This window comes from Adiantum capillus-veneris, chromosome 22, assembly GCF_014529385.1.
Source record: "Adiantum capillus-veneris isolate H3 chromosome 22, ASM1452938v2, whole genome shotgun sequence".
Classification (NCBI taxonomy): domain Eukaryota; kingdom Viridiplantae; phylum Streptophyta; class Polypodiopsida; order Polypodiales; family Pteridaceae; genus Adiantum; species Adiantum capillus-veneris.
In genome coordinates, this window is record NC_140952.1 from 129,257,430 (window position 1) to 129,283,416 (window position 25,987).

At 41.6% G+C, this 25,987-nt stretch overlaps 1 protein-coding gene across 1 annotated transcript; it reads left to right on the forward strand.

Moving 5' to 3' along the window:
- Positions 1-6,239: 6,239 nt before the first annotated feature.
- On the forward strand, positions 6,240-19,730 carry LOC147430211 (Rhodanese/Cell cycle control phosphatase superfamily protein). Its single transcript, XM_086494704.1, has 8 exons — positions 6,240-6,725; positions 17,554-17,607; positions 17,724-17,873; positions 17,953-18,127; positions 18,239-18,330; positions 18,738-18,841; positions 18,948-19,247; positions 19,340-19,730. Exons 1-8 carry the CDS (start codon positions 6,276-6,278, stop codon positions 19,593-19,595), a joined length of 1,581 nt encoding a protein of 526 aa, XP_086350830.1. The 5' UTR covers positions 6,240-6,275; the 3' UTR covers positions 19,596-19,730.
- The last annotated feature ends 6,257 nt before the right edge of the window (positions 19,731-25,987 follow it).

Consider the following 25,987-nt stretch of genomic DNA (forward strand, 5'->3'; position numbering starts at 1 on the left):
ACATAATTCCATCTCATTACTATTTATGCTTCCGTCATAGCACTAGCTACTCTATCAAGGACGAGCTCAATTATGGATGTTTTAAAACAAATTTTCTTATGTTTATTCACAGGCAAAGTTCCATACTTAAGTCACTCTAGTACAATCATGACCACATATACGCTAGGTGGGTCCAGATGTGAATCATGGTACCTCTCTCTACAAGAGCGTTGTACAATCACACTGTTGCTGGAGCATATGCAAGGGACATACAACAGATTAGAATAAGGGGTTTTCATCAACCCAATATTCTCTCTCTCTCTCTCTCTCTCTCTCTCTCTCTCTCTCTCTCTCTCCAAATTCTTTGTGGGAAAGGTGAAACTAGGCATGATTTTACTAAAATCTTTCTATGTCAATACGCTAACAGGAAGGGCTAAGATCCATATTGCCACCTAAGCTCGCATTTATGTAAGACAGCGACAAATTGTGATGTACCCATGCCCGATTGTGCAAGGCACTTCTGGTATTGGCTCAATTTTTAGGGACGTCAATGTCACCAAGGGATTACACCTCTGCATGCATGGTATGCCAATGAGATTGACATAATTCCATCTCATTACTATTTACGCTTCCGTCATAGCACTAGCTACTCTGTCAAGGACGAGCTCAATTATGGATGTAAACAAATTTTCTTATGTTTATTCACAGGCAAAGTGTCATACTTAAGCCACTCTAGTACAGTCATGACCACATATACGCTAGGTGGGTCCAGATGATTATGGTACCTCTCTCTACAAGAGCGTTATACAAGCACACTATTGTATGCTTATAGGATAAGCTATGACACAGACATGGTCTGCACTGGAGCATATGCAAGGGACATACAACACATTAGAATAAGGGGTTTTCCTAAGCCCATCATTCTCTCTCTCTCTCTCTCTCTCTCTCTCTCTCTCTCTCTCTCTCTCTCTCTCTCTCTCCCCCAAATTCTTTGTGGGAAGGTGAAACTAGGCATGATGTTACTAAAATCTTTCTATGTCAATACGATAATAGGAAGGGTTAAGAGCCATCTATTACCACCTATTTTGGAATGGCTAAGAGCCATCTGCTTGTAATCCATCAGTGATTGCTTTCAAGCTCGAACAATTCTATTCAGTTGAGTACCCATCGATTCTAATGGACAAGCAAGAGTCTTTTCATTGGCGATTTTTTTTTGGCATTATTTTAGCACTACACACTTTGAGTGTGAAGATCAAGTTGAGTTTTTGAAAGTATCAAACTCATAAATGCTTATCTCTACCAAGGTGTATAGATGAAGCAAGCATTTTAGATAGCATGGCTATTCACAAAAACCCAAGATTATGGATTTTTGGGTCTAGAGAAGATCCAGTTGTGAATACAATTCCAACTTGAGTGGATATCATATTTTATCTATAGCACTTAGAGTGTCTATATGAGTGCAGTTTTGGGGTAAGACCCAACTCGTGATTATTCAATCACTTATTAAGTGTTGATGGTCAATTCTTGGAACGTTCACACTTGCTCTTTCAAGGAAAGAAGTCCTCCAATTGCGTAATGGACACATTTAAGCTTCCAAAGTCATAACGACAAACTCAAGGAGGGTCACGGACACAGGCCAAGGGTCGGCTGTTAGTTGAGCAATTTTCCCTACAAAGTTTAACCAAGGGGTTTGACAATGTCCATTTTAACCAAGGGGTTTGGATTGCAAAGGCAACACCCAGGGTTATATGTGCCATACTACTTGAATTTCATTGATTTTCAATTAGTGTTCCTAGGCCTTTACAGGCGGGAAATTTGGGTAGGTGCAGGTAAGTGAATACTATGTTCAACCTCTAGGTACGCATCTGATTTGGTTTTCTTTCTATGTTTTTGTTTCATTTTCCAAGTAGGATGCATAAACTTCTATGTTTTCATCCATTGTTGCTCTTCGGCGAGATGACAAGGTCATATAAGAGCCAAGAAATTTGTGATGTAGTGTCCAAAATAAATTTCTGCATTACGTAGTTATGGACCCACTTGTAGGTTTTGATTTGGCACATGTTGTCACATGGGACACAACATGGTTTAGGAACTCAAGGAGTTCGGTTTGGTCAGTGTGGAGCATGGATAATGAGGGTCCCTCTCACGCACGTCGCATGCATGTTTATAGTTACCTCCACACCCAAGTGCATCTCGTACTTGAAGGATGTTCTTTTTCCAAACATCCTTACCTAAGACATATTCCACATGTGGAGAAGATGCATCTCTAGGACCGACACTGGCACCGCTACTTCAATAATGTGTCGCGACGATGTCCCTAGGTGTGCTGGTCAAATCCGTTTTCTAGACCATTTTTAGCACGTCATATCAGGAACAATTTCAGTGACAAAAATTATCGGATACGCAAAATGACTTATTAAGGTTTAAAGTGCGGCTAAACAACATTAACGGATGATTGTTTATACATATAGCAAGGCTATGAGTTGTTAATGAAAAGGTTTCATTGTTTGTACCTAGAAGTGATTAATGTTTCACCTTCTATTATGGTTCAAATGTTTCAGCAAGGCTTGCAAATGATTGTAGCAAAAAGTATTTAGTTTCTTTTCAGAACTATTTACACTACTCTTTAATGTGTGCTAGGAGCATCACATTCACCATAAGTTTTGGCAAGTATGATAATGGATATGCAGGTTTAAATTTGTTTTTGCTAAATGTACGCACACTAGGTGTTATGGGCCCTAGTGTTTAGCAAAGGTTGATTTGGAGCGGCATGCATATTCATCACGTTAGTTGCTTATAAAGCATTTTTCACTCTATGTGCAGTATCTCTACGAGATTCCTTTTGGATATACTAGCCACCAATAGAGGTCATAGCTTGGTTTGGATGCTTGTGGATCTTTCAAGTTCTCAACAATGTTGTAAGGAACGATGGTCCCTATTTACCAGTCATTTTGGAACTATCTGTAAATGGTGGGGAAATACACCTCAGTATTGTTGGTGTCCAAGGGGATAGACATATTAGGCAGATTATAAAGTGTAATTTTGTGCTAAAGGATATGCAAAGTGTGTACGTTAGCACCAAGCAATCCAGTTAGTAAGCATTTATTGCTCTAGGTGGAGCTTCATGTATAATTCAGGTTCTCAACCTTGAACACTGGTTATGGTGGGGTTGTGTATTGATACGAGAAGATAACAAGTCAAGGACTTAAACTTGGCTGATGAGTTATGTCAGCAAGTTACTTTCATGGAAAGTGAAAAGAGGTACTCTTTTGGTACATCTTAGTTGTGATAACTCGTTTAGTATACTCAAGTGAGTTCTAAATGGACTCTACACACTATGTTGTATATGAGCTGGCTACACCAAGACGGTTGCAAAGGGACAACAATGTGAAAAATAAGGATGTTATCCATGTTTTTGTTGAACCTCCTGTAGAACCATATTCCAATCAAATGAACAGTTGGATCCATGAAGGATGCCACTGTGGAACACATTAGCGTATCACCACTCTTGTTTTCAAGGATGAAAACGCTTCTCCAAGGAGGGAGTAATGTCATGCCAAGGGAATAAACTCCGGTGGTCAAGGACCAGGCCCAAGGGGCCGACTGCTAATGTGGATAGGGAATGAGGCCCAAGGGGATATATAAAGGGAGGTTGGGAGGTTCATTCCAAGGCGGTCCCACCAAGGGCTTCACAAGGTATGTATGCTAAATGTGGCACTGCCACGAAAGCATGTAAAGTTCTTGATGGACATTCTTAACGGAATGTCATCACTTGCAACGTGTTGGTTGCAAGATGTGCCCAATATGCCTGTCTCACAAGAAAGCTCTTAATTGTTTTAACAGAACGTTTATCCAAATGCATTCACCTATCCTTGCACTTTGAAGGCCTGTGGCCTTATGGAAGACTTTCACATGGGTATCACGATGTGATTGCTAGTCACGGGCTAATGGGAATATGATGTCATTCTTGGCGATGGTTTGATCAATATGTATGCCAAATAGGGTGTCTTCACACGAAGCATCAAAACTTTTTGATGGGCATCCTCTCTGAGACGTCGTCTCTTGCAACGGGTTAAGTGTAGTCCGGGATTTAATATTCATGTGATCACTCAAAATGACATTAGAGTGAACATCTAGTTGGTAAGGTCTATCTTTTGTTAATGTTGACAAAGTCATCCATGCATGTGTTAATGAGTGATTCTTATGCAACTAATGGCATGTCAAAGAAGGCACAAAAATTTGAATGCATGAGGATTAAGAATGATGCTCAAAAGCAGCCACTGTAAAGATCCCTCTCAACTCTTCCATACCAAAGCTTGGTAATGTAGCTTCAGCCTTTGCAATGTCCACTCCACCTCCACTATCATGTTTATTTCGAGCAGGGGAGCCATACGGAAGGTTGAATGCAACTTGTGTGCATCGACGACAGACATTCAATCACGCAGTGAGCATTATCATTTTTTGATTTTTGACACTGAGAACACAATTAATGAACGCATTGAAAATTTCATGGTTGCGTGGGGATGGCATGTTTCTACGTATTATGATAATTTGGGGAGGACTGTGCAACTCTCCCATGCAAGGAAACTTGCATGTTTTTTTTTTTTGAAACATAAAAATGGAACAACAAATAATTAATATATATTGATGTCTTGTATGATTACGAACATTGAGCTTGACAAAACTGTAACCCTTCTTGTGGTTCTTTGTGAGGTACGAAACACGACGATTGGTATCCCAAACACACTCTCAGGTAAAAAAAATTAACACGCATCTCCACGTAGCTCTTCAATTGGAAGGCAACCCTCTATTGTTATCATTGAATGCTAAGGGAAGGGATCTTGCAACCACCTATGCTTGCACCTTGAAGGCCTTTGGCCTTACACAAGCCATTGCCATGGGTGGTTGTTGGACAGGGGCTATTGGAGCAAGATGTCGTGCTTGGTGGTGCTTTGGTTGATATGTATGCCAAATGTGTGGTGCGGTCTCGAAAGCATCAACACTACTTAATGGGCATCCTCTCCGAAATGCCATCACATGCAAGAACGAGCTGATTGAAAAATATGTTTGACCTAATTGTGTAGCAAGGAAGCTCTGGATGCGCTACCTTTCTCAGATGTTTTCATTTGTAGCATATGCCCAACATGTCTAAGGGAAGGAAGCAAAGTGCTATGCTCACCTCTCTCCACCAGTCGTAGTGGGACTGTTGGTGAAAAACGTCGTGCGTTGCAACGCTTTGGTTAATATGTATGCCAAATGTGGGGTGCCGTCTCAAAAGCATGAGAATTACTTGATGGGCATCCTCTGTTGGATGCCTTCATATGCAAGAACAAGTTGACTGCAAAATATGTGTGACATGATTGTGTTGCAAGGAAGCTCAAGATGCACTTCCTTTCCCAGATGTTGTCATTTGTAGGATATGGTTGTGGCAAGGAAGCAAAGTGCTATGCTCACCATATCGAAAGTGTTTGCCTCTCTCCACCAGTTGTAGTGGGTCTACTAGTAAAAAAAAAAACTCATTACAGTGCTTTGGTCAATATGTTGCCAAATGTGGTGCTGTCGTAAAAGGACAAAAAGTTCTTGATGGGTATCCTCCTTGAAATGTCATCACTGGGAATGCGTTGATTGCAAGTTATGCCCAACATGGCTATGACAAGGAAGCTTTAAGCTATTTTAGCCAGATGTGAAGCACATAAGTTAATGTCTAGTGGAGCACATTGATTGTGGGATATGCCCAACATGGCTGTGGCAACGAAGCTCTGGGTTCTTTTAGCCAGATGTGAAGCAAAGATCTCTCTATACATGCAAGCACCTTGAAAGCCTCACCTTTCCTAAGATGTTGACATGGCTGAAAGAATTCACATTGCTATTGGAGAAAGATGTCGTGTTGGCAATGCTTCAATCGATATGTATGCCATATGTGGTGCCCTTATGAAAGCACCATAACTTTCTGTTGAGCATTGTGTCCAAAAGTGTCGGCTCCTGGAACGCGTTGATTGTAGGATATGCCTAACATGGTTGTGGCAAGGAAGCTGGACGATGTTGTTCATCTATGTCACCAGATGCGAAGGGAAGGCCCTCATGCAAGACATTGACATGGGTGAGAGAATTCTTGATGAAATTGCTAGCTAAGGGGCTGTTGGAGAAAGATCTCATTCTTGACTATGCTTTGCTCGACATGCATGCCAAAAGTAGAGCTCTCTTGAAAATTAGTTGAAAAAAAATATACACGTAGATGAAAGGGACAAAATATGAGGCTTTCATGAGAGCGCTCTTGACGAAATATGAGATGAGAGATGAGTTGCTGTAGAGTTTTGCTGAGAAGCTCAGCAGGCGACTCCTGCTTTCTTAGCGACAGACTGTGCAGCGCTCTCCATAAACGAACATGGCGTGTCTTCTCTGCAATATTGTTAAACGATAAATCATCAAGTTCGTTTCGTCGAAGGGGCTCACCAGAGGTGTGGGCACCCTCCTCATGGGCACGGCCGTTTTATACTTCATCGTCTTCAGAGGGGCGCTACATTGCAGCTGAAAGCACAGACTCCAGAGCTTCTTTGTTTACAAATCTTGATGGAGTAGAAGAACTGAACCTGCTCGCTGAAGATGCTGACACAGAGTCTGATGAAGAAGATTTTTCATCTTTGCAGGAGAAGAAATGGGAAAACTACCTGGTGGTCAATTTTTATGTTCTTGTAAACATCGATGATCCTCAGGGGGAAGTGGCTCGACATTTAGCTTTTATGCAGGTAGTTTTGACATTTTTGACTTTCTGAAATTTGAATCTCGAAACTGCACTATACAAGCTAGTTGCCGATTTCCTAATTGTTGATCCATGGCTAAAGTGCATGAAAGCGCAGCTGTAATTTCAAATTCAACAACCGAGCGTGGGGTTTTTGCTTGGGTTGTGTGCGTGTGTGTGCGCAAGCGCACCTGTTTGCTGTGCACGATTTTGCAGTTGTGTTGGTGTTGTGTTGGGGGAGGTGTTGGCAAGAAAGAGGAGTTGTTACAGATATTCAAGCTTGCTCTGTCTCCTCTTGGAAGGACCGGTATGCTTTCAGAAAAGCACACGACTGAAGCTCTAATACCACTCTAACGGGAGGGTACAACGTGCCCACAGAAGAGAACAGACTGAATAGACTTTAGATGCTTCAAACCAAGTGAAAGAGATACACGTCATAGGAGACACGGAGTTGCAGAGTTCCACCCCAAAAAAGCATTGGCCCCAAACTGTGGCACCCCTTTCGATATTTCTTTATATCGCTTCAACTCAATACAATGCCGGTAGCACCACTGCATCTTTACGCAGAAGCATGTGAGAGAGTGAGCCTTGGGCACATATATAAAGGCCCCTTGGCCATCAAAAGCAGTTACATGAAGAGCTTTTAGTCTAAAAGCATTTGATCTCCAAAAGCTAGCACCCCATGGTTGTCCACATCAACAGCTGCGTGAAACACGGTGTTATTTGCAGAAGGTCCGTACAACAACCATGCTATCAGACTTTATGCGATTTTCTGTGTGTGAGTGAGTTTTGCTTTATCTTATTTATTTGGGCCCCATCGGATAGGGTCCCAATGCCCATAAGTTAGGATTAAATCCTAACCCTCTTGTTATTTTTGGGTCTTATTGGCAAGACTTTGGAAGTTGGTAAGTCTTTTTGCTTCTTCTGCTTCTGTTAGGGTTTAGGCCCCTCGGCCGTGAGTCATGGATTGGCTAGGGTTAGGCTCAGGGAGTCCTAACTCTCTGGGTCTTCAGTGGCTTGATGCGTCAGCAGTTTGTGGCACGACCTTCTATTCGAGACACTTGACCAACAACTTGCCACCCTAAAATTTCACCTTGAGCACCAATTGCCTCGTAGAAAATTGAATTGTAGACCACACTACATCCTAGAATTCCCATTTTTGACGTGTGAACACATCACGTCCAAAATTCTCAAAGACAATGAACTTTGGAACACACCTTGTCTATAATCTTGCCAACAACGATGGATTGTGTGCACAACATCCACAGTGTTTTGATACTTGTATACGTCATGTTGGTCCCTTATGTGCTTTGAACTCTGACACAAGGGTCTAAACTGTGATGATTTGAACTCCAACACGCGGGTCCAATCAAATATGGGGAGCTGCGCTTGCCCCTCTCTATTGCTCACATGCCTCTCACTGGCTGAAGTATATCGCGGTATTTACCAATGAACTAGAAAATTGGAGCTATTGCCAGTGTAGTTTGCACCACACTTGCAGATTCGATTGAGCCCTTGGTAGAATCATTGTCATTGCTGTCCTTATCAAGGTTGCCTATGCCTTTGTTTTGTTGTGAGTTCTTGCCTTTGTCTTTAGAGACAAATGACGTTCCACAGTTATAACAACGGCTCCAAGACGCCTGTTTAGTTTCTGATGCAACATTTGTCAAATTTGACGATACGGAAGCGTAGAGCAATGGGGAGAATACGAGAGAGAGAGAGAGAGAGAGAGAGAGAGAGAGAGAGAGAGAGAGAGAGAGAGAGAGAGAGAGAGAGAGAGAGAGAGAGAGATTGATTGAAACCAACGATTTTCCATCAAGCATTGGTATTTACTATTTCCTTTGTGGTTTGCCACAGTCGATAGTTTTAGGTAGAAAGGTCAAGTTTAGATTACTTTTTTCACAAGCACTTGTTGAAAAGTTTGACACTTCGTCACATTTTTCATCTGCATTTTATCCACATTTTTTAGGAAGCATAGGCCATTTTTAGTCATGAAAAAGGTAAAAAAATGTGTTCATGAATTTGCGGATGCCTAACTCACGGTCAATGCACACCATTTTCCATGTTTTTTAGCTGCCAGTGTCAACACTGCCTGCGAAAATTATGGATTTCCACACGATCTGCCACGTCAGCACAGCCAGCGCGTGATCTGCGAATTTCTGTACAGCCAGCTAGTCCGCCAGTTCTTTTTAATTTTCCTAGTTGTCCCCGTCGATAGGTGCCCATAAGTTGGGACAGCTTATAGTGTCACGTACACATCTAACCCTATGTGCATGTCGACATGCTACACCAATTCTAGGGTTTAGGACAACTTAGGAAGTGTTCTGGCACCTTTGTGAGCTTGTGCGCAGGCCGTGCATGTTCATGCACTTAGAGTAGTTGCATACCCTCCGATTGCACAACCATTAGTATCCAGCATTTGCATTTTCCAAGTCAACGAACTTATGGCATTTAAAATAAAATAAAATAAAATAAATAAATAAATAAATAAATAAATAAATTTAAAAAAAAAAATATATATATATATATAATAAATGGCATTTTTCAAGGTCGTGGGGCTGTAGGGAAGCCTGCTCGACCTAGCTTGGGACTCCTATAAAGGGAGAAGAGGGGGCACCCTTTTCCAGCAGAAGAGGCAGCAACAGAAGTTCTCCAACTTGCAGAGTCTCTCTCTCAGCAGATCTCCTAGCGTTTGGCATCACCCAGATTAGCCAGCATTTTCCAGAATCAGTCAACATTTTCAGTTCAGCCTGGCGTTTCCAGTTTTTGGCAAGTCAGATCCACCCATCAGGTTAGCATTTTCAGTCTTCAGCCTTAGCCCTTTGCAGCTTAACCACTTAGCCTCGCAGATCTCACATCCCGTAGCAGATCCTCTCCGTATCTGTCAGATCAGCTAGCGTTTTCAGATTCAGCCTGCAGTTTTCAGTTTTCAGCATTAGTGTTTTCAACGCATAGTCGTCAAGTCATCGCCACTGCCGTCTGCTTCAACACGGTGTCAGGATTCAGCACTAGATCAGCGTTTTCAGATTTCAGCAGTTCAGCCCTAGCGTTTTCATTTTTCAGCCCGTCCTTGTAAACGCCATCATCGTCGTCGACATTGTCGGCAAGTCCATTGCATCTAGATAATTGTTTTAAATTTGTGCAATCTAAAGCAAATACCTCTCTAGCAATAGAGAGGGGGGTTGGGTGTTGTATTCTTTTCTCTCTCTCTCTCTCTCTCTCTCTCTCTCTCTCTCTCTCTCCTCATTCTCAACACTTTCATTCATTGTAGCATTCACTTTGTTTGTGGCCATTGCACTTGCACTCTCTCTAAGAAGAACAGAAGGCTCTCCCTTTCGTAAGTAGAAAAAACACTCATCCTGATCACTTTCAACATTCACTTCCGTTGCACCTTACATTGGTATTAGAGTTTTGTGTGTTGCACCTGACATTGGTATCACCAGATTCATCTCGGACCTCACTGATGTCGGATTAGCTAATTCTTAGTGCAATCATGTCTATAGATTCTCAAGACCAAGATGCTGTAGTCATTTCATCTTTCAATATTGCACTCAAACAAAATCACATGAGAGGGTACACATCAATCGGATTCAAGTTCGGGAATTCCCATTTTCAGATTCCTTATTCATAAAGTCATACAGCAGAATACTGTCAGCACAACAGTATCCCTGAAATCCAAGGGAAATCAGTGACTATATTTCATCCAGGTAATTTGTCATCCAGAAGCGGAGTGACTCCCCTCTTGTGTAGTCCCGTCTGCACTAAGATTCGACCTTGCTGATCTGCGGGATCTTTCGGAATTGACGCAGCTAATCCGAAAGCCTCAAGGTAAAGTTCCAAAATGTGAGGAGTATCTTCATGGTCCTCCTCCTTCATCCACTAAGTCAAGGTTGTTTCCGTACGCACGTATGGATCCGTTCCATACCGCACGGCCGTATTGTACGATCCGTACCGTATAGATCGATCCGTACAAGTTTTTTTTTTTTTTTGGGAGTAAAGGCCATCAAGTGATTTCGCGAGGTTCTCCAAGCCATTTTGCGCACTTTTGGGCACACAAATAGAGATGTCTTTAAATGTCTAAAAGCTAATGCGTGTAATCTTGTTTTTAATTGGAAATGTCCTAGAAAGTTTAGTAAATTGAGGTTTTTTTTACAAGAGTACGTATGTTTACGCACATAAAAATATTTTTGTTACGGAACAACATGTAGTACGTACAAATCCACCACTTACAGTACGTTTGGAACCACTTTGATCCACTTCGCATCCAATGCTGGATAGTTCTTAAATTTCACTAAGAACCGCCGAATTGTTTACCTTTCACTTTCCTTTTGGGGAACGAGTATCTCCTCAACTAGCACCTCACCCTTAAAGGGTTTCAAGACTCACATGAAAAGCATTGTGAATCTTCCAAGTGTCTGGCAACTTGAGTCTGAAGGATACATCATTTATCTTTTCTTGAATCTGGAAAGGGTTTCCCTTTCGTTTCCTTAGGCGTGTCTTCTCAAAACGTAAGAGCACCCAATCATCTTCCTTCATCTTCAAGTCGCGTCTTTGTCTATTTGGTGCTTTCTTGTGCCGTGCTTGAGACTTCTCTAGAGCCTCGCGAACCTTGGCAAAAGCAGTGTCCAAATCCCTCGTGTACTGATCTGCTTCAAAAATCTTGTCCTTGGTGCTTAGAAATGGAGGGACCTTCTAAGCACCTTCCATTACCTCAAATGACGCCTTCCCTGTCAAAGAGTAAACCGTGTTATTGTAGGCAAATTCCACCAAAGGCAAATATTTTTTACCATTGAGTCTTCTGATCGGAGATGTAAGACTTCAATAAATCCAAAACCACTGAATTGGCTCTCTTAGATTGCCCATCTGCCGGCGGGTGGAATGATGATGAGAACTGCAACCGTGTGCCAATGTTCTCCCAAATTGCCCTCCAAAACAAACTCGTGAATCAAGGATCTCTGTCCATGACTATGGTCTCGGGCATGCCATGTAACCGAAAAATTTGAGCAATGAACAATCTCGCTAAATGTTCAGGCTTGACTGTTTTCTTGACTGAGATAAAGCGAGCTTGCTTGCTAAATCTGTTAATGATTGTCTCAATGCCATTGTGCCCACTTTTGAGTGTTGGGGAGATCAAAGATGAAATCTATAACAATGCTTTCCCAGGGACGGGTGGGAATGGGTAAAGGCTGTAGAAGTCCCTGTGGCTTATGCGTGTCAAACTTGACCTTTTGGCATGCTAAACAACTGCGAACAAAGTCATCCACATCCTTTTTGAGCCTCGGCCAATAGAAGTAATGCTCCACATCCTTCAAGGTCAATGCCGTGGTGACATGTAAAAAGTGGACAATGGCACTCTGTCAAAAACTTTTTCCTCAAAGGCCGTGTAACGAACAACATTCCGCATCAAGTAGCCATCCCATATGGAAGCAAATATCTCTCTAGCGATAGAGAGGGGGGCCCTTGGAGGGGGTTTGGGACGCCATCTCGTGTCTCCCTTCTCTCCCCCCCCCCTCTCTCTCTCTCTCACACAAAACTTTCACTCATAATATCATTCTCTCTTCTCTTTCTAGTCTTTGCACATCTCTCATGAAGTAAAACTCATTCAATCAAAAGGAACCTTGAGCATGGACTGAGCTCTCACATCCCAAGCATTTACCATCAATCACTTCTGCTGCAGATTACAAATCTCGTCTTCTTTCTCTCTATTTCAAGTTCTATTGTTACAGTTTCGCACATGTGTTGCTATTCATTTCTCACTTAGAGTGTCCTAGCGTCATAGTAACAGGGAACAGGCGGAATGGCCCCTTGTTGTATCGAAACGGAGTTCTAGCCGGTTTGATTTATTGAAACGGGGACGGGAATGGCGGAATGTTCCGGAAGCGGAACGTGACAGGGGAACAACCTGCAGGAAAGGGCGGAACGGGCAGTAGATTTTTAAAGAGAGTCAAGAGAGTCAAATAAAGCAAATCATCTTCTCTCCCTCTCCTTGGCAATTTGCATGAAGAAAAGCAATGCCCAAAAAGCTGCCTGGCGTAATTTCCGCAGTCCAAAAAGCACCGTGAATCACGCCGGAAAATCCGAAAATCCGTATTGTTGCCACGTGGCATTTTTGCCGCCGATTTTAGGGTTTCAGCCAGCAGTTAGGGTTAGGGTTTCCAAAAATTAGGGTTTTTGCAGATTAGGGTTTTTGGCAAAAATTAGGGTTTGTAGGTTTTAGGGTTTCTGCTCTTGGTAGCCACGTCATCACTTTGTGACATACCCCCTCTTGAAAGCATTGTAATCGCCCTCAATTACGCTTGCAAAACAGACAGAGGCCATAAACCGTCTTAGCAGACACTGACTGTTAGTACCTATGTACTAGGAACACACATCTAGCACATGTACCAATCAACAGTCACACCACATGACATCACAGGACATCACTAGACACCACAGGACACCACATGACATTCAACAATCATTCGGATCTTAGACCATGATTTAGCGGCAATGTAGCTAGCAATCGCATCTAGGTCTAATCAGGACCTCATCGATGTCCGATTGACTAACCCCTATTGCAACCATGTCTATTCGAGATCAATCAAACCAAAATGATGCAGTCATTTCGTCTATGAGTTCGTGCACTTAAAAGAAGTCAAGAACAAATCAGTATCATAATCAGGAATTCCATTTCATAAGTCATACAGCAGAATATTGTCAGCTTTCAGTATCCCCGAAGCTCAAAGAGACATCAGTGACTCTAGTATCTAAATCAAGGCATCTGTTGACAAAGGAGCAGAGTGACTCACCTCTTGTGCATCCCATTGCACCGGATCTCCGGCCAAGCTGAATTCTGGGTTCCGTTTGGAGTAGACTATGCTAAACCAAAAGCATCGAGATAAAGTTTCACAAGCTGAGGAGTATCTGTTAGGTCCTCCTCCTCCATCCACTTCGCATCCAATGCAGGATAGTTCTTGAACTTAACCAAGAACCGCCTTCGGACTTTACCTTTATTCTTTGTACCCTTATGTGCCAAAATCTGTTCAGGAACAAGGATCTCCTCGTTTTCGTCCATTTCGGGTTGCTCATCAGGCTCCCTATCATCAGGCACATCACCCTTAAAGAGACTCACATGGAATGCACTAATCACATCATGCATACTGCCTGGATCAAACTAAATATGACAAAACGCTGACCCTTCACTTGACCATAACACTTAACGAGAGACTCATCAATGGAGGATCATGAGAAACTTGGGACACACTAGTGTGCTCATTTATGGCATTGACAGAGGATGTGGGTTCTGTGGGTCTTTAGATTCGTTAGATTCAATCTTAGGACATGTTTTATATGACCCTTGATGTGACAATGATAACATCGACCTTCCTTAGAATAAATGACTTGTGATGTATCCTCCTAAAATTCCTTGTGCTGCTTTTTCATCTGGAGCGAGCTTAGGTTTAGCAATTGTGTTAGCTTTACCCTTAGATTCATTGTGTGAGTTCTTTTCTGAGAGACTAGAGGAAGATTGGTTAGAAGAGTTACCATTCTACCATTCTTACCGGTCTTATCGTTCTGATGGTTCTGAGAAATCTGAGAGGTACTTTTAGAAGTCTTGTTCTCCTTTTCCCTTATTGTGCTTGATCTCTTGTGCGAGAGCGATCACTACCGCCTTGTTGAGACCTACGGGGTCAAGGACTCCGACATCAAATCTGATATAGTCGTCCAACCCGAAAATAAAAGCCTCTTTGCGCTTCGCTTCTGATTTGCGTAGTTGGGTGCTGCAAAACACGGTTAGAAAACGACATGACTGGGGAACCATTTTGCTTGAGATTGCACCAATCTTCTTTTAACCGTGCTAGGTACTAATGTGGCAAGAACCGCGTCTTGAGCTTGTCTTGCATGATGGAGTTGATGGTCATATTGTCTTCTGGATGACTACCATGAGTCTATACCTTGCACTTTCCTTTAAGGGTGAATCTGGGCTTATCCTGGATTCATCTAGGTATATTGTCTTGGAAGTCGGCCCAACTGAAAGAAAGGGGCACGTCTTCCTCGGCTTCCTCTAGGTGCGCGGCCAATTGCTCCTCTTGCCACGCTTGATACCAGTTAATGGCATCACCGGCAAGATACATGGTTGCTGTCAAAACTTTGCTATTCCCTGTCTTCTTAGTTGTCGCAAAATAAGCATTAAATTGATCCAACCAAGAATGAATAGCATTAGCATCCATCTTACCGTCATCCTTATTGATTGTCAACTTCTCTGTGACGGGGTTGTTGGAGTCCAAATCTTGGCTTGCGCCACTTGATGAACCACCAACATCTTTGATTGGCTCGGGTTTCGAGGTGAGTATCTGTATGACCAACTCTTGCATGCGTTGGTCTCTCTGCGCCTCATGCTCTAACTCCAAGGCCGCTCGTCTATCTTCGACCGCCAAGCGGGCTTGCTCACGCTCCAAGGCTACCCTTCTGTCTCCGGCTGCCAAGCGCGCTTGCTCGTGCTCACGCTCCAAGGCTAACCGTCTTTCTTCGCGCTCGTGTTCCAATTCTACCTTTCTTTCTTTGCGCTTGCAATCTAATTCTGCCTTTCTTTCTTCGCGCTCACGCTCCAAGGTGGCGCATTGCGCTTCTTGTTGTAACATCATGTCCATCGTCGTCTTGACCAAAGCCTTCATAGGATTTGGTGCAATCCTTGGCGTAGATGGGGAAGGGGGAGGGTCGGAAAAACCTACTGGTGGGGAAAATTCTTCTTGCCACTTCCATGCTCGTCACCTCCATGCGAAGTGTCCATTCCGCTTCGGGTGATGACCATACACTGAGATCTTGGGTTCTTAAGTTCACGAGGAACTTGGGTTCGTGAGGGTCTTGGGTTCTTGAGTCCCTGAGTTCTTGAGGTTCTTGAGGTTCTTCTTTAGCTTGCAATGTGTGTTAGAGAAGCATCTTCTCTTACTCGAGCTCTACTCTTTCCTGCGGGCGCACCCCTTCGTGGCCTTGGGCTCACACCAAGGTTGCTTTTTCACACCTCACGTTGATTGGCCGGCCGCTAAGTGCACGTTTGCTCCCAATGAGTGAAAAGAGGAACCTTCTTTCTTGGGTTTCCTGTCACTCTTCAAAACCACGATTAGGAATCGACACGCCCAAGTGGACTTGGGTTACGCGCGACCGCAACAAGCAAAAAAAATATGTGGTTCTTTCCTTGAGTGATACAGAAACACTTGCCAAAGCTCTGATACCAATGTAAGGTGTAGCGGAATTGAATGTTGAACTTTGCTCAAGATGAGTGCTCTGAACTGTGCTCAAGGGTTTCCTTTTACTTACGGTGTCGTATTCTGTTCTCTATCTCTCAGTCTCAGCACTTTCATTCACAGTATCATTCACTTTGTTTGTGATCATTTACACTCTCTCACTAAAGGATACTGTGAATGATACTGTGAATGAAAGTGCTGAGACTGAGAGATAGAGAAGAGAATACGACACCAAAATGTTGTCAAATTCAATGGACTTGCCGACGACGATGAGGACGTCGACGAGACGGGCTGAAATCTGAAAACGCTAGGGGTTGAAATCTGCAAATCTTCAATCTACTGAATTCTGACTCTATGTCGGCAAGGACGGTGACGACGACGACGCGATAACAATGCACTGAAAATGCAGATGCCAAGGGGCTTTTTATATAGGACAACAAGATCAGCCCCCAACCTTGAGTTCTTTAATCTCCCCACCGTGAGTACCAAGTGTGCAATCAGTGAATATCTCCGAATGGCTCGCTCGATTATTGGCACGAATTGCCGAACACTTCGTAAAACATTTAGGAAAAGAGGTTCCAGAATGACAAAATGTAATCTAATGGGCTCGGAATAGTAAAAAAGATTCACACTTATGCCTTTCCAAAATCTCCAGGCCCTATAGACACTGTTTGGCTTTGGAAGTAGGTGTAGCATGCCCTTGTGGCAGACAGAGCTCAGTGTGCAAGAGAAAAACAAGGTCATATGAAAAGAAAATGAGCAAGACACCATAAATTCAAAAGGCTAGGTCGCTGAGAATTGTTCCTTCAATTTGTGCAGTTATTAATCCTCTCTTTTCTTATATCAACTGAAAGGAATTCAGTGAACACTTTCAATCATTATAGGTGGTATCACAATGGAGAGGGGCCCTGGGCAAGGAGTGCTGTGTCTTTTTCCTTTGAGTCAGCTTGATCCCTACAATTGATATTATCCTCTATGTACCACCAACTGAAAGCCTAGATGAAGGAAATTAGTAGGGAAGGGGGACTACTTGCAGCTTCTGTACTGTCAAGCAACTAGTTGGGCTTGCAAATATATTTGAATTGGTTAATTGGATATGCGGTTAGCTTTTGGACTACATAGTCGTCCTTAGTAAAGGGTTGGATTTTGGGTGCATCTTTGGACCATTGGATAATGCTTGCGGATTAGTGCCACATGGCAAGCTAATGATAATAAACCTTTTTTTATTATTTCTTTTCGGCCCTTGTGAGAGGGTGTTGACATTTGTGTACCTCTCTCTTTAAAGAGGGGCATTGAGTTTTGTGTCAAACACAACTTTTTTCATCCTCTCTCACTTTGTTTTTTTTTCAATTTCTTACAATGCTTCCAAGTGTTTTTTCAATCATTATTTTGTATGCTTTTGGAATATATTGTAATCTAAATAGTTCATTGTTACACTTTTTTCAAAAAACAGAATACTTTATTGTGATGCCACATGTTTTAAAATACTAGTGTCACTTTCTATTTTATCTCTCACAAAGAAGTCTCTTATTATGAAATTCTTTTCAATAGCCTTATGTAGGCCATAGGGGATTTTTCACCTTGTTATAATGGGTGGCATTTATCTTTCAGAACAAAGATATACAGGGGCGCATTCTGATCAGCTCTCAAGGCATTAATGCTCAGGTTTCTATTTATGTCTCAATTGAGTTCTTTCAGCAGAATAGTTCTCCCTCAGCAAAGTATCACTCTTTTTAGCCTTGAAAATTCTTAGCATGGTGCAATTTGGGATATATTTGCAGTACAGTGGGCCTCGTGAAGATGTGATAGCATATGCTAACTGGGTCCGAGAAGATCCCAGATATGCATCTTTATATGTGCAAGTTTCACCATCTTTTGATGGGCATGCGTTTCCACGGCTAAAGCTTAGATACAAGCCTTCTCTTGTACAGGTCAGGGATTGGAGTTGCTGGTCTGATGTCTACAAGGTCAGAGAATGTTTCTGAATGTGAGTGGTCTTTTGTCTTGAAGGTAGAAGGTGGCACTGCAAGCCTTCCCATCACAGATCCCTGTTCAAGAGCCATTCCTTTGTCTCCTGGGCAATGGAAAGACAAAATTACACAAAATGCAATTTGTGTGGAGGACTCCGCTGATTCTGCTTGTCAGACAATGAAGAGGACAGTCCTGGTTTTAGATGTCAGAAATGGTATATTAGTGGTGGTTACTTTGATTGATGATTTCATTGTCAAAATTTATTTTCCCAAGAGCAACTTCGCTGCAGTGTATCATTCTTATGAGTATATTTTCTTTGTTTAAGGTTATGAATGGGATATTGGACATTTCAAGGGTGCACAGCGGCCTCCAGTAGATTGTTTCAAAAGTACTGAGTTTGGACTACAATACACTGAGGTTGAGCCTACAAACTGATTCAAAAAGCAAACCTCACATTTTAAGTAAGCTTCCTTGAGATTGTATGCAGTCTACCAGATTAGTTTGGCATGAGTTTATTCAAAGGGTTACATAAATTTCACTGTTTCTTATTGAGCTTTTTTGTTGATGAATAAAGTTTGATTTTAACAATAAAATGGGCAAGGACTAGTGTTGGTCAGTTACTTTTTGCTAATAGTGATTTGTACAATGACAACACACAACTGGTGTTTTGGGGGGGATTTCTGGATCTCCCATGGTAGGTAGTGTATGTCGGATGCATTATGTTTAAGGTTAGAGTACTACTGGAGTATGGTTGCCCACATGTGGGCAAAAAAATAGGCCCTTTCAGAAAACCACTGCAATTAGTTTTGTATGCTGCTTTTCAGGACAAGGAAAGTGATCCTCTGGCCAATGTTGATAAGGAGAACACTGATGTTTTGATGTACTGTACTGGTGGCATACGCTGTGATATCTATTCTGCCATATTAAGGTACACAAAAGTTAGAAGCTGCTTTCAGTTGATTTCTGTTGCTTAGACGCTTTTAGCATCAATTGTTGTTGTCAGAAAGTTTTGTGTAATGCCTTTCAACCTTCAGACAGAAAGGCTTCAAGAACCTTTACAGCCTTCAAGGTGGGGTTGCTCGGTATCTGATTGAAGAGAGTGGTGAGAATTGGCTGGGAAATCTGTTCGTTTTCGACTCTCGCCTGTCAGTACCACCTGCTGCTTACAAGCAGAGCTTGGACATACTGGAGGATGGAATGCAGAGCATGACTAATTTAGCGGAGGCAGAATTGCCAGAGCAGCTAGAGTTCTGCAGATGCAACTTGTGTCAGGGGTCTTTGTCACAGATGAGGCATCGCAATTGTGCAAACTTGGACTGCAATCGGTTATTCTTGTAATTCTCTTCAAATGCAATGATAAAGTTCTTTTGGTTGTTGAAGAGATTTGAAGAAACCAGACAATGAGTGCTTGTTTCCTTCATTACAGATGCTGTGACCGATGTGTTCAAGAAGTGATGGGCTGCTGTTCAAAATTGTGCACCGTTGCGCCTCGCAAGAGGCCCTTCTTCAGCAGTCCTCAACAGTATCAACGGTGGCATAATTACAGAGATGGATGTTTGTCCCCTCCTCCAGATGGGTATTTGGGTGAAAGAGCCAACAGGAGGCTACGAGACTTACAGCAAGAACAACTAGAGAAGACAAATTTTACTCCCACTGAAAGCCTTGATGGGGTCAATGCATAGATGTTTAAAGAACGCAATGCATATGCTCTATTGATCAGGATGTAAGGGTGAATAAATCTGAGGGACACCATAAAGACAGAATATGATGCGAAAGTCTGGGGTTTTGACTAAGTATCATGTGCTCGGCTTCATTTAGGAATGCGTCGACGAAGTATTCATTTAGGACTGACTGGTCACTTCTTGCATGCTTAAGATTCAAGCACATTGACTCTTAAGCAAAGGCTGCCAGTAGATGTGAGTAGGTTATGGTATGACGTGCACCTTGTGCACAGAGAGGGGGGGGAGGGGGGGGCATGTTTCTCATATCTTAATTCTTTTGTTGATGTAGCTTTTTGAAAGTTCATGTGTGTTGAGAGGAATCCAATGCACATATGTGTGTGTGTTGCTTGGTTCTTTTGGGAGATTGCCAGATCAATGTCTATTAGGTGGCTATCGGGAGGTGTACTTGCATAAATATGTTTTGAACAACACATTGGGATGTTAAAAGTTTGGAATGCTAGTGGTTTAATTCCACAAAGAGGTATCGTGAGAGTCAAATATTTGAAAATGATAAGAAAAGCCAGTTGTAGGGTCAGATCCATCGAAGAAATCAGTCATAAAATACTTTTGCGAACAATCAAGAAAGTGCTTATATATTGTCCCAAATTTTGCTCTAGAGGCCCGCTTGCTATGGCTTTGAAGCCTGTAGTGAAAAAAGGCTCCCATGACACCCAAGTATGTCCCAACATTCAACAATCTACCTGTCCCATGTTCATCAACGTATTCCCATTGTGCATGATTTGTGCATAGGTGTAACTGGTGAAAAAAACCTCGTAGCGAGAAAGAAAGTGCCCTAATATGCACATCACTATTTTAATAAGGTAACAAATCTCTCCTAGAGTGATGTGATGAACATGAGCTAGTACTTATGTATCATGAAGCATATATTAATGTGATCCATCTACAAAGGGAATTAGGGTGCAAAGCTTCGAACTTCTCACAAGGCATAGCCTTTGTGAAAAGGCTTGGAGAGTTGTCTTGTGTCTTGTATAGACACATAAGCCAAGCTAGCCTCTCTTGTGGATAGTCTCTACATAATGATATAATGATATGGTGGACTTTTGTTCAATACCCGAGTTAGTCACAAGGCGTTTAAGCCACATGCACCCAACTAAAGTTGTGAAAGTTTCTTTGTACTTAGTCTCACAATTAGAAGTGGTCGTTGGTGTCTGCTCTTGTTGTACCCGGTGATATACATACACAAAATAGTAAAGCACAGAGCACACGAACAAAGCTCGGTGACAAAAAGATGATGCGCACATATTGGGTCTAATCAGCCCCTATGGTACGAGTAAGCTTCTCTCTTGTGCACGTATTTACTTTTATTAGCTAATTTGAACAACAAGCTCAAAAGAGGAGGTACATTTCACCTTGAGTAAAAAGTAAGCTATATTTAAAATAAAGTTTGCATGGTTTAAAATGGGTTTCTGTAGAAGTAGAGACTGTATGAAATGAATGAATTCTCGACTTGCATCTACTTATTTGTTAGCACACGTCAATCACATTAGATCATATTGTTCACCACAAGAATATTTGAAGAGCAGTTTATGTGCTTGATTTTTGTACTGCTAAAAAAAAATTTTGTTGCTATATGAAACTTTAATCAGCTCGACATAGTACTCACTCAAACGTGAGGATGAGCAATAGAGATAGATATACGGCCAAAGAGGATGGCTCCTCTTCCTCATGTTTCGGGAGCAAGAGGTAGAAGAAAAAAGAAGGCAAAGTCGTTAGGAGAAGACTAGAGAAGAGGAGGGGGAAAACAATAAAGAGCTAGAGTTAAAGCTAGTTTTTATAAATTCATCTCACATAAAGCATCTCCCACCATAGTTGGCAAAATATTTAAACCTTTTAGGTATATGGTTAGAAGATGGCATGAATTCTGCTTTAGGGATTGATATGTTTCTTTTAACACAATTGAACAAAACACACAAAGTTGTTTATGAAACTAAAAGACAATATTATATGGAAGTTGGAGTAAATGAAAATTATAACACTTGTACTAATATTGTAGTGGAAGCCCTCTCTTAATTAATTTGTACTCCTATTTTCTTCGTTTGTAAAATAAAAGTATCTAACTTTAAAACAGGTATAGCTATATAATATGCTTTTTTACAAAAGAGAATTCTTTACAAAATATTTAAGGATTTTCCTTGGTATATCTACCTAAGTTTTACCAGGATTCCTAGGGTCTCCCTTGGTAATTGTGTGTTGCGTGTGACCTCCTTGGACGCTGCCTTGGGGTGGATTGCTTCTTCTTCTTCTTCTTCTTGCCCCTCTTGTCTCCCTAGCCTTCTCTTTCTTTTTAGCCTATTTTTGTGTTCTTGGACTCTTTATTGGGGCCATTGGCTCCTCCTTGTTCCTTGCCTTGATTTTCTCTTTTGCCTCTCCCTTTGGTGCTTGCCTTGACTTTGCCTGTTTTGGAGGGTTTAACTTGGTGCCCTCATTCTTGACTAGATTTTTCTTTGGGGTTCTTTTTTCAAATTTTGGCTTTGATATTCTTGCCTCTAGTGGCTTTTGTATACTAAGCATATACCTGATAATCTTTGCCCTAACCTACCAAACATAGTTTTCAAGGTAGCAATCCTTATTAATCTAGTCAAGAATATAACTAGTATTGTGTTAGCTTACAGAAAGTATATACATATATACATTTGCTTTCAACTAGCCCTTTAAGTTACCTTGATCTCCTTGTTTGGGTTGTAGTAGATGTATTCAATTATTGATTTTAGCATTACCTAGAACTCTCCATGTGCAAAGAGAAGGATTCATGCCGCGAGGGGGGGCTATACAAATAGGTGAAAAATGAAGAAACATTTCTGCAAACCATTCACTCCAAAACATCACAAAATTGTACCTTTAGGAACTCTATTGAGTCCATGAGCTTTGAAATAGGTGGATAATGCTCAATTGTTTGTGCAAAGCCTTGAGGCAACACTATTTATAAAAAAATTAAAGCATATCAAGCCAAGGATTATCTCGATTAAAATAGGAGCAAAGGACCCTAACAACCTTGAAATTCCATGGGCTCCATCAATAGAGTTCAAAATGCTTTGTTTTCTTTGTCCTCATTAGGTGGCTCTTCTTGACTAATGTCAAGAAGAGCCACCTATTTAAATTTTACCTCTTGCAATATCAAGCAAAATCAAAACATAAGTGAGTAGCTAAACCATAGAAAAGGATCACATGTAAAAGAATACCTTATTTTAATGTTCAACTCGGGGCATGGATTTTGTCATATGCAAAAATAGAGTAGGCAAATAGCCTTTCGTGCAAGCTTATTTTTCACATGGAAAAAACCATGCAAAAACATTAGCTTTGATGGATGGTTTTATCCTTTGCCAAAATAGTCATTGGAAGGCAGCTTGTGCAAGCATAATTTGGGCAGAGAGGACACCATGAACAAAAATTGTCTTGAATGGATGGTTTGCTCCATACCTAACAAGAGAGTCATCTGAATGCCCTCCATTCAAGCATAGTTTGTGTAAGGGTGACACCTAACATAAATAGAGCATTATCGAATAGCCCTCTATTCCTTCATATTTTGCACAAGGACAAGACCATGCCAAAAAATTTGAGAAAAATGACAATTGCTTATCCATGCAAGTCATGACAATTTGGTATAGGCTCTACAAAAATCAGCAAGGACTAGAGAAGATATGGAGGAGATAATAGGCATGCCCTTGGGAAATTCTTGTTGAAATGGGTGAATGGGTTGAAAAAATGGTGAAAATCGCCCAATGGGTAGGAAGATGGTGAAAATAAATCAATGGGTAGGCAAAATGGATGGATGCGAGGATGATGAAAAATGCTTAGAAGCTTTGGCAAGATTTTAGTTGAAAAATAAATTTGGTGTGAATGCACGTGCGCGGATGCATGCGTGCATGCATGCGATGCTGTGAGGACAAAGAGCAGGGTGCGTAGAGTGGGTGGAGCATAGTGTGAGGATAATCCCTCATGCTTCTTATTCTTTTTGTATATGTAAAGAAAAATTTAATGATGGGTTAGTAACACAAGTGTCTAGCCAATTGGCATGAACCGCAACAATCTTCCACTTGAAGCCCAGCGTGGTCCAAGTGGCCTATGTATGTACAACTTGTATAACCATGAAGCATTTGAATGGCTTCACACTACACCTATTATCTCAAAGGAATGAGACAATTGCTTTGAGGCTAGGCTAGGCTTTTCATGAGAGCATATGCGGGGCTATCATCCCGTATGGACCTTGACTATCTCAATGCACTTGCTAGCCATATGTCTCGTATCACATGATACCTGACCTCTACGTGTTTTGACTTGGAGTGAAACACGAAGTTCTTTGCTAACGCAATAGCACTTTGACTATCACAATGTAGCACTGGAGACTACAAATGCCAAGGTCTCCCACTAGGTAATCTACCCATACAACTCCCTTGCTAGCACCAGAAATTGCAACATACTCTCCCTCTATGGTGGAAGACAAAGTGTAATCCTAGAGACATGATCTCTATGACACGGCTGCTCCAACAAATGGAAATACATAGCTAGACATGGATCTTGGACTATGCACACAACCCACATAGTCCACATCCATGTAACCCACTATGGATGCATCAGTGTTTCCAAAGCGTAAGCACTTGCTTGTTATATCCTTAAGGCATCTCAGAATGTGTTTTACTACTTCCTAGTGCTTTCTGCTAGGATTTGCCATAAATTGCTAACCACTCACACTGCAAATGCAATGTTTGGTCTGGTGGCTACCATGGTGTACATAAGATTTCCTGGTCCCACTTCATGCTATCCTTCCATCTGAATAGCCTCTTGGTAACAAGTAGGTCCTCTGCAATTGGTGACCAACAAATAGTCTAACCCTGGTTGAAAACACTCAAGGGCAGAAGAGATGCGAAGATATCCTCACTACATGGCTGCTAGACTCTGCTCTCTCTGGAGCACCACTAGTGATATGAACGTCACTAGTAGACTGAGCTGTTTGTTTGATCTCACTTGAGGCCACACCCTCAAATTTGACCTTGCGTGTGAATGATTTTTCTAGGTTTTGGGTGCCAGAGACAATAGAACATCTCTCCATTTGCACCATATCCAATGAAGATGCGTTTGTGTGATTTGGGATCTAGCTTCTTGTGTAGCTCTATAGGTACATGTGAGAATGCCTCACACCAAAATACACATAATTTGTTGTAGTTTGGCTTCTTGTAAATCCACATCTCGTGCATAATCTTATAGTTCAATGGCGTACTAGGTGATGACGTAAACTACTGTCATAAAACAACCTCTCCCTAAAACTTTTGAGGTAAGTTTGCCATAGATAACATGATTGTGACTTTCTCTTGGATTGTCCTATTCATACACTCAACAATGTCAAGTGTGTACTATGAATGCCTCTTTTTCTTTAGAAATTCTTGAACTCAGTGGAGAAGTACTCCCCCATTGTTGGTGTGCAATGCATTCAGATTCTTGCTTGACTTGTTTTCTACCATTGCAAGAACTTTTTAAAATGTAATAAAAACAATTGACTTTCTTCTTCAAGTGGTAGACCCACATTTTCCAAGTAGTGTCACCTTTGAATGTTAGAAAATATAATGACCCCCTAGAGATGTATGCTCCATAGGCCCACAAAGATCACTGTGTACTAAGTTTAGGGGATTTTCTAAGTCTATATTCAATGGCAAAGAGGTTATCCTAGTCTACTTGCCATAAACGCAATGCTCACATAAGCTAAAATTAGAATACTTTTAAGACAAGTAAGTAACCCAAATGTTGAAGTTGTTTCATTCCTTTCTGACTCATATGACTAGGCTGGCTATGCCACAACTCAATAGAAGGCATCTCAACAACATAAATAGAATTCTCTTTCACACTATAGACATACAAAGACAATGACCCAGACTTTTGGCCCTTCAAAATGACCAAATTCCCTTTACAATTACACAGTGCCGTATGCCCCAAGTAGAAAGTTGGCCTAGACATCTTCTTCTATAGCAAAAGCATCCGTCATGGCTCAACTACACTAGGCTTTCATCGCCTAAAAATGGAATGCCCACTAAAGAGTATAAGTTCCAAACACTCACTGAGGCCAGTAAGATGCTCCACAAGATACATAATCTAGCATGTATCATGTTCATAAATATTTCTAGGATGATGTTCACTTGCATTGAGACATTCCATAGAGCAAAGCAGATAGATGCAACGTAATCGTCCTTTTTAGAGGATAACAAGGGCCTCTATTATGATCTATCTAGCCATTCAACATATGAAATCATATATGGATTCTACGCACATCTCATGTTCCTACCATTGTACTTATGCAAACTTTCAACAAAAAGTCGAGCCACATCAAATTTTACAAGGCCATC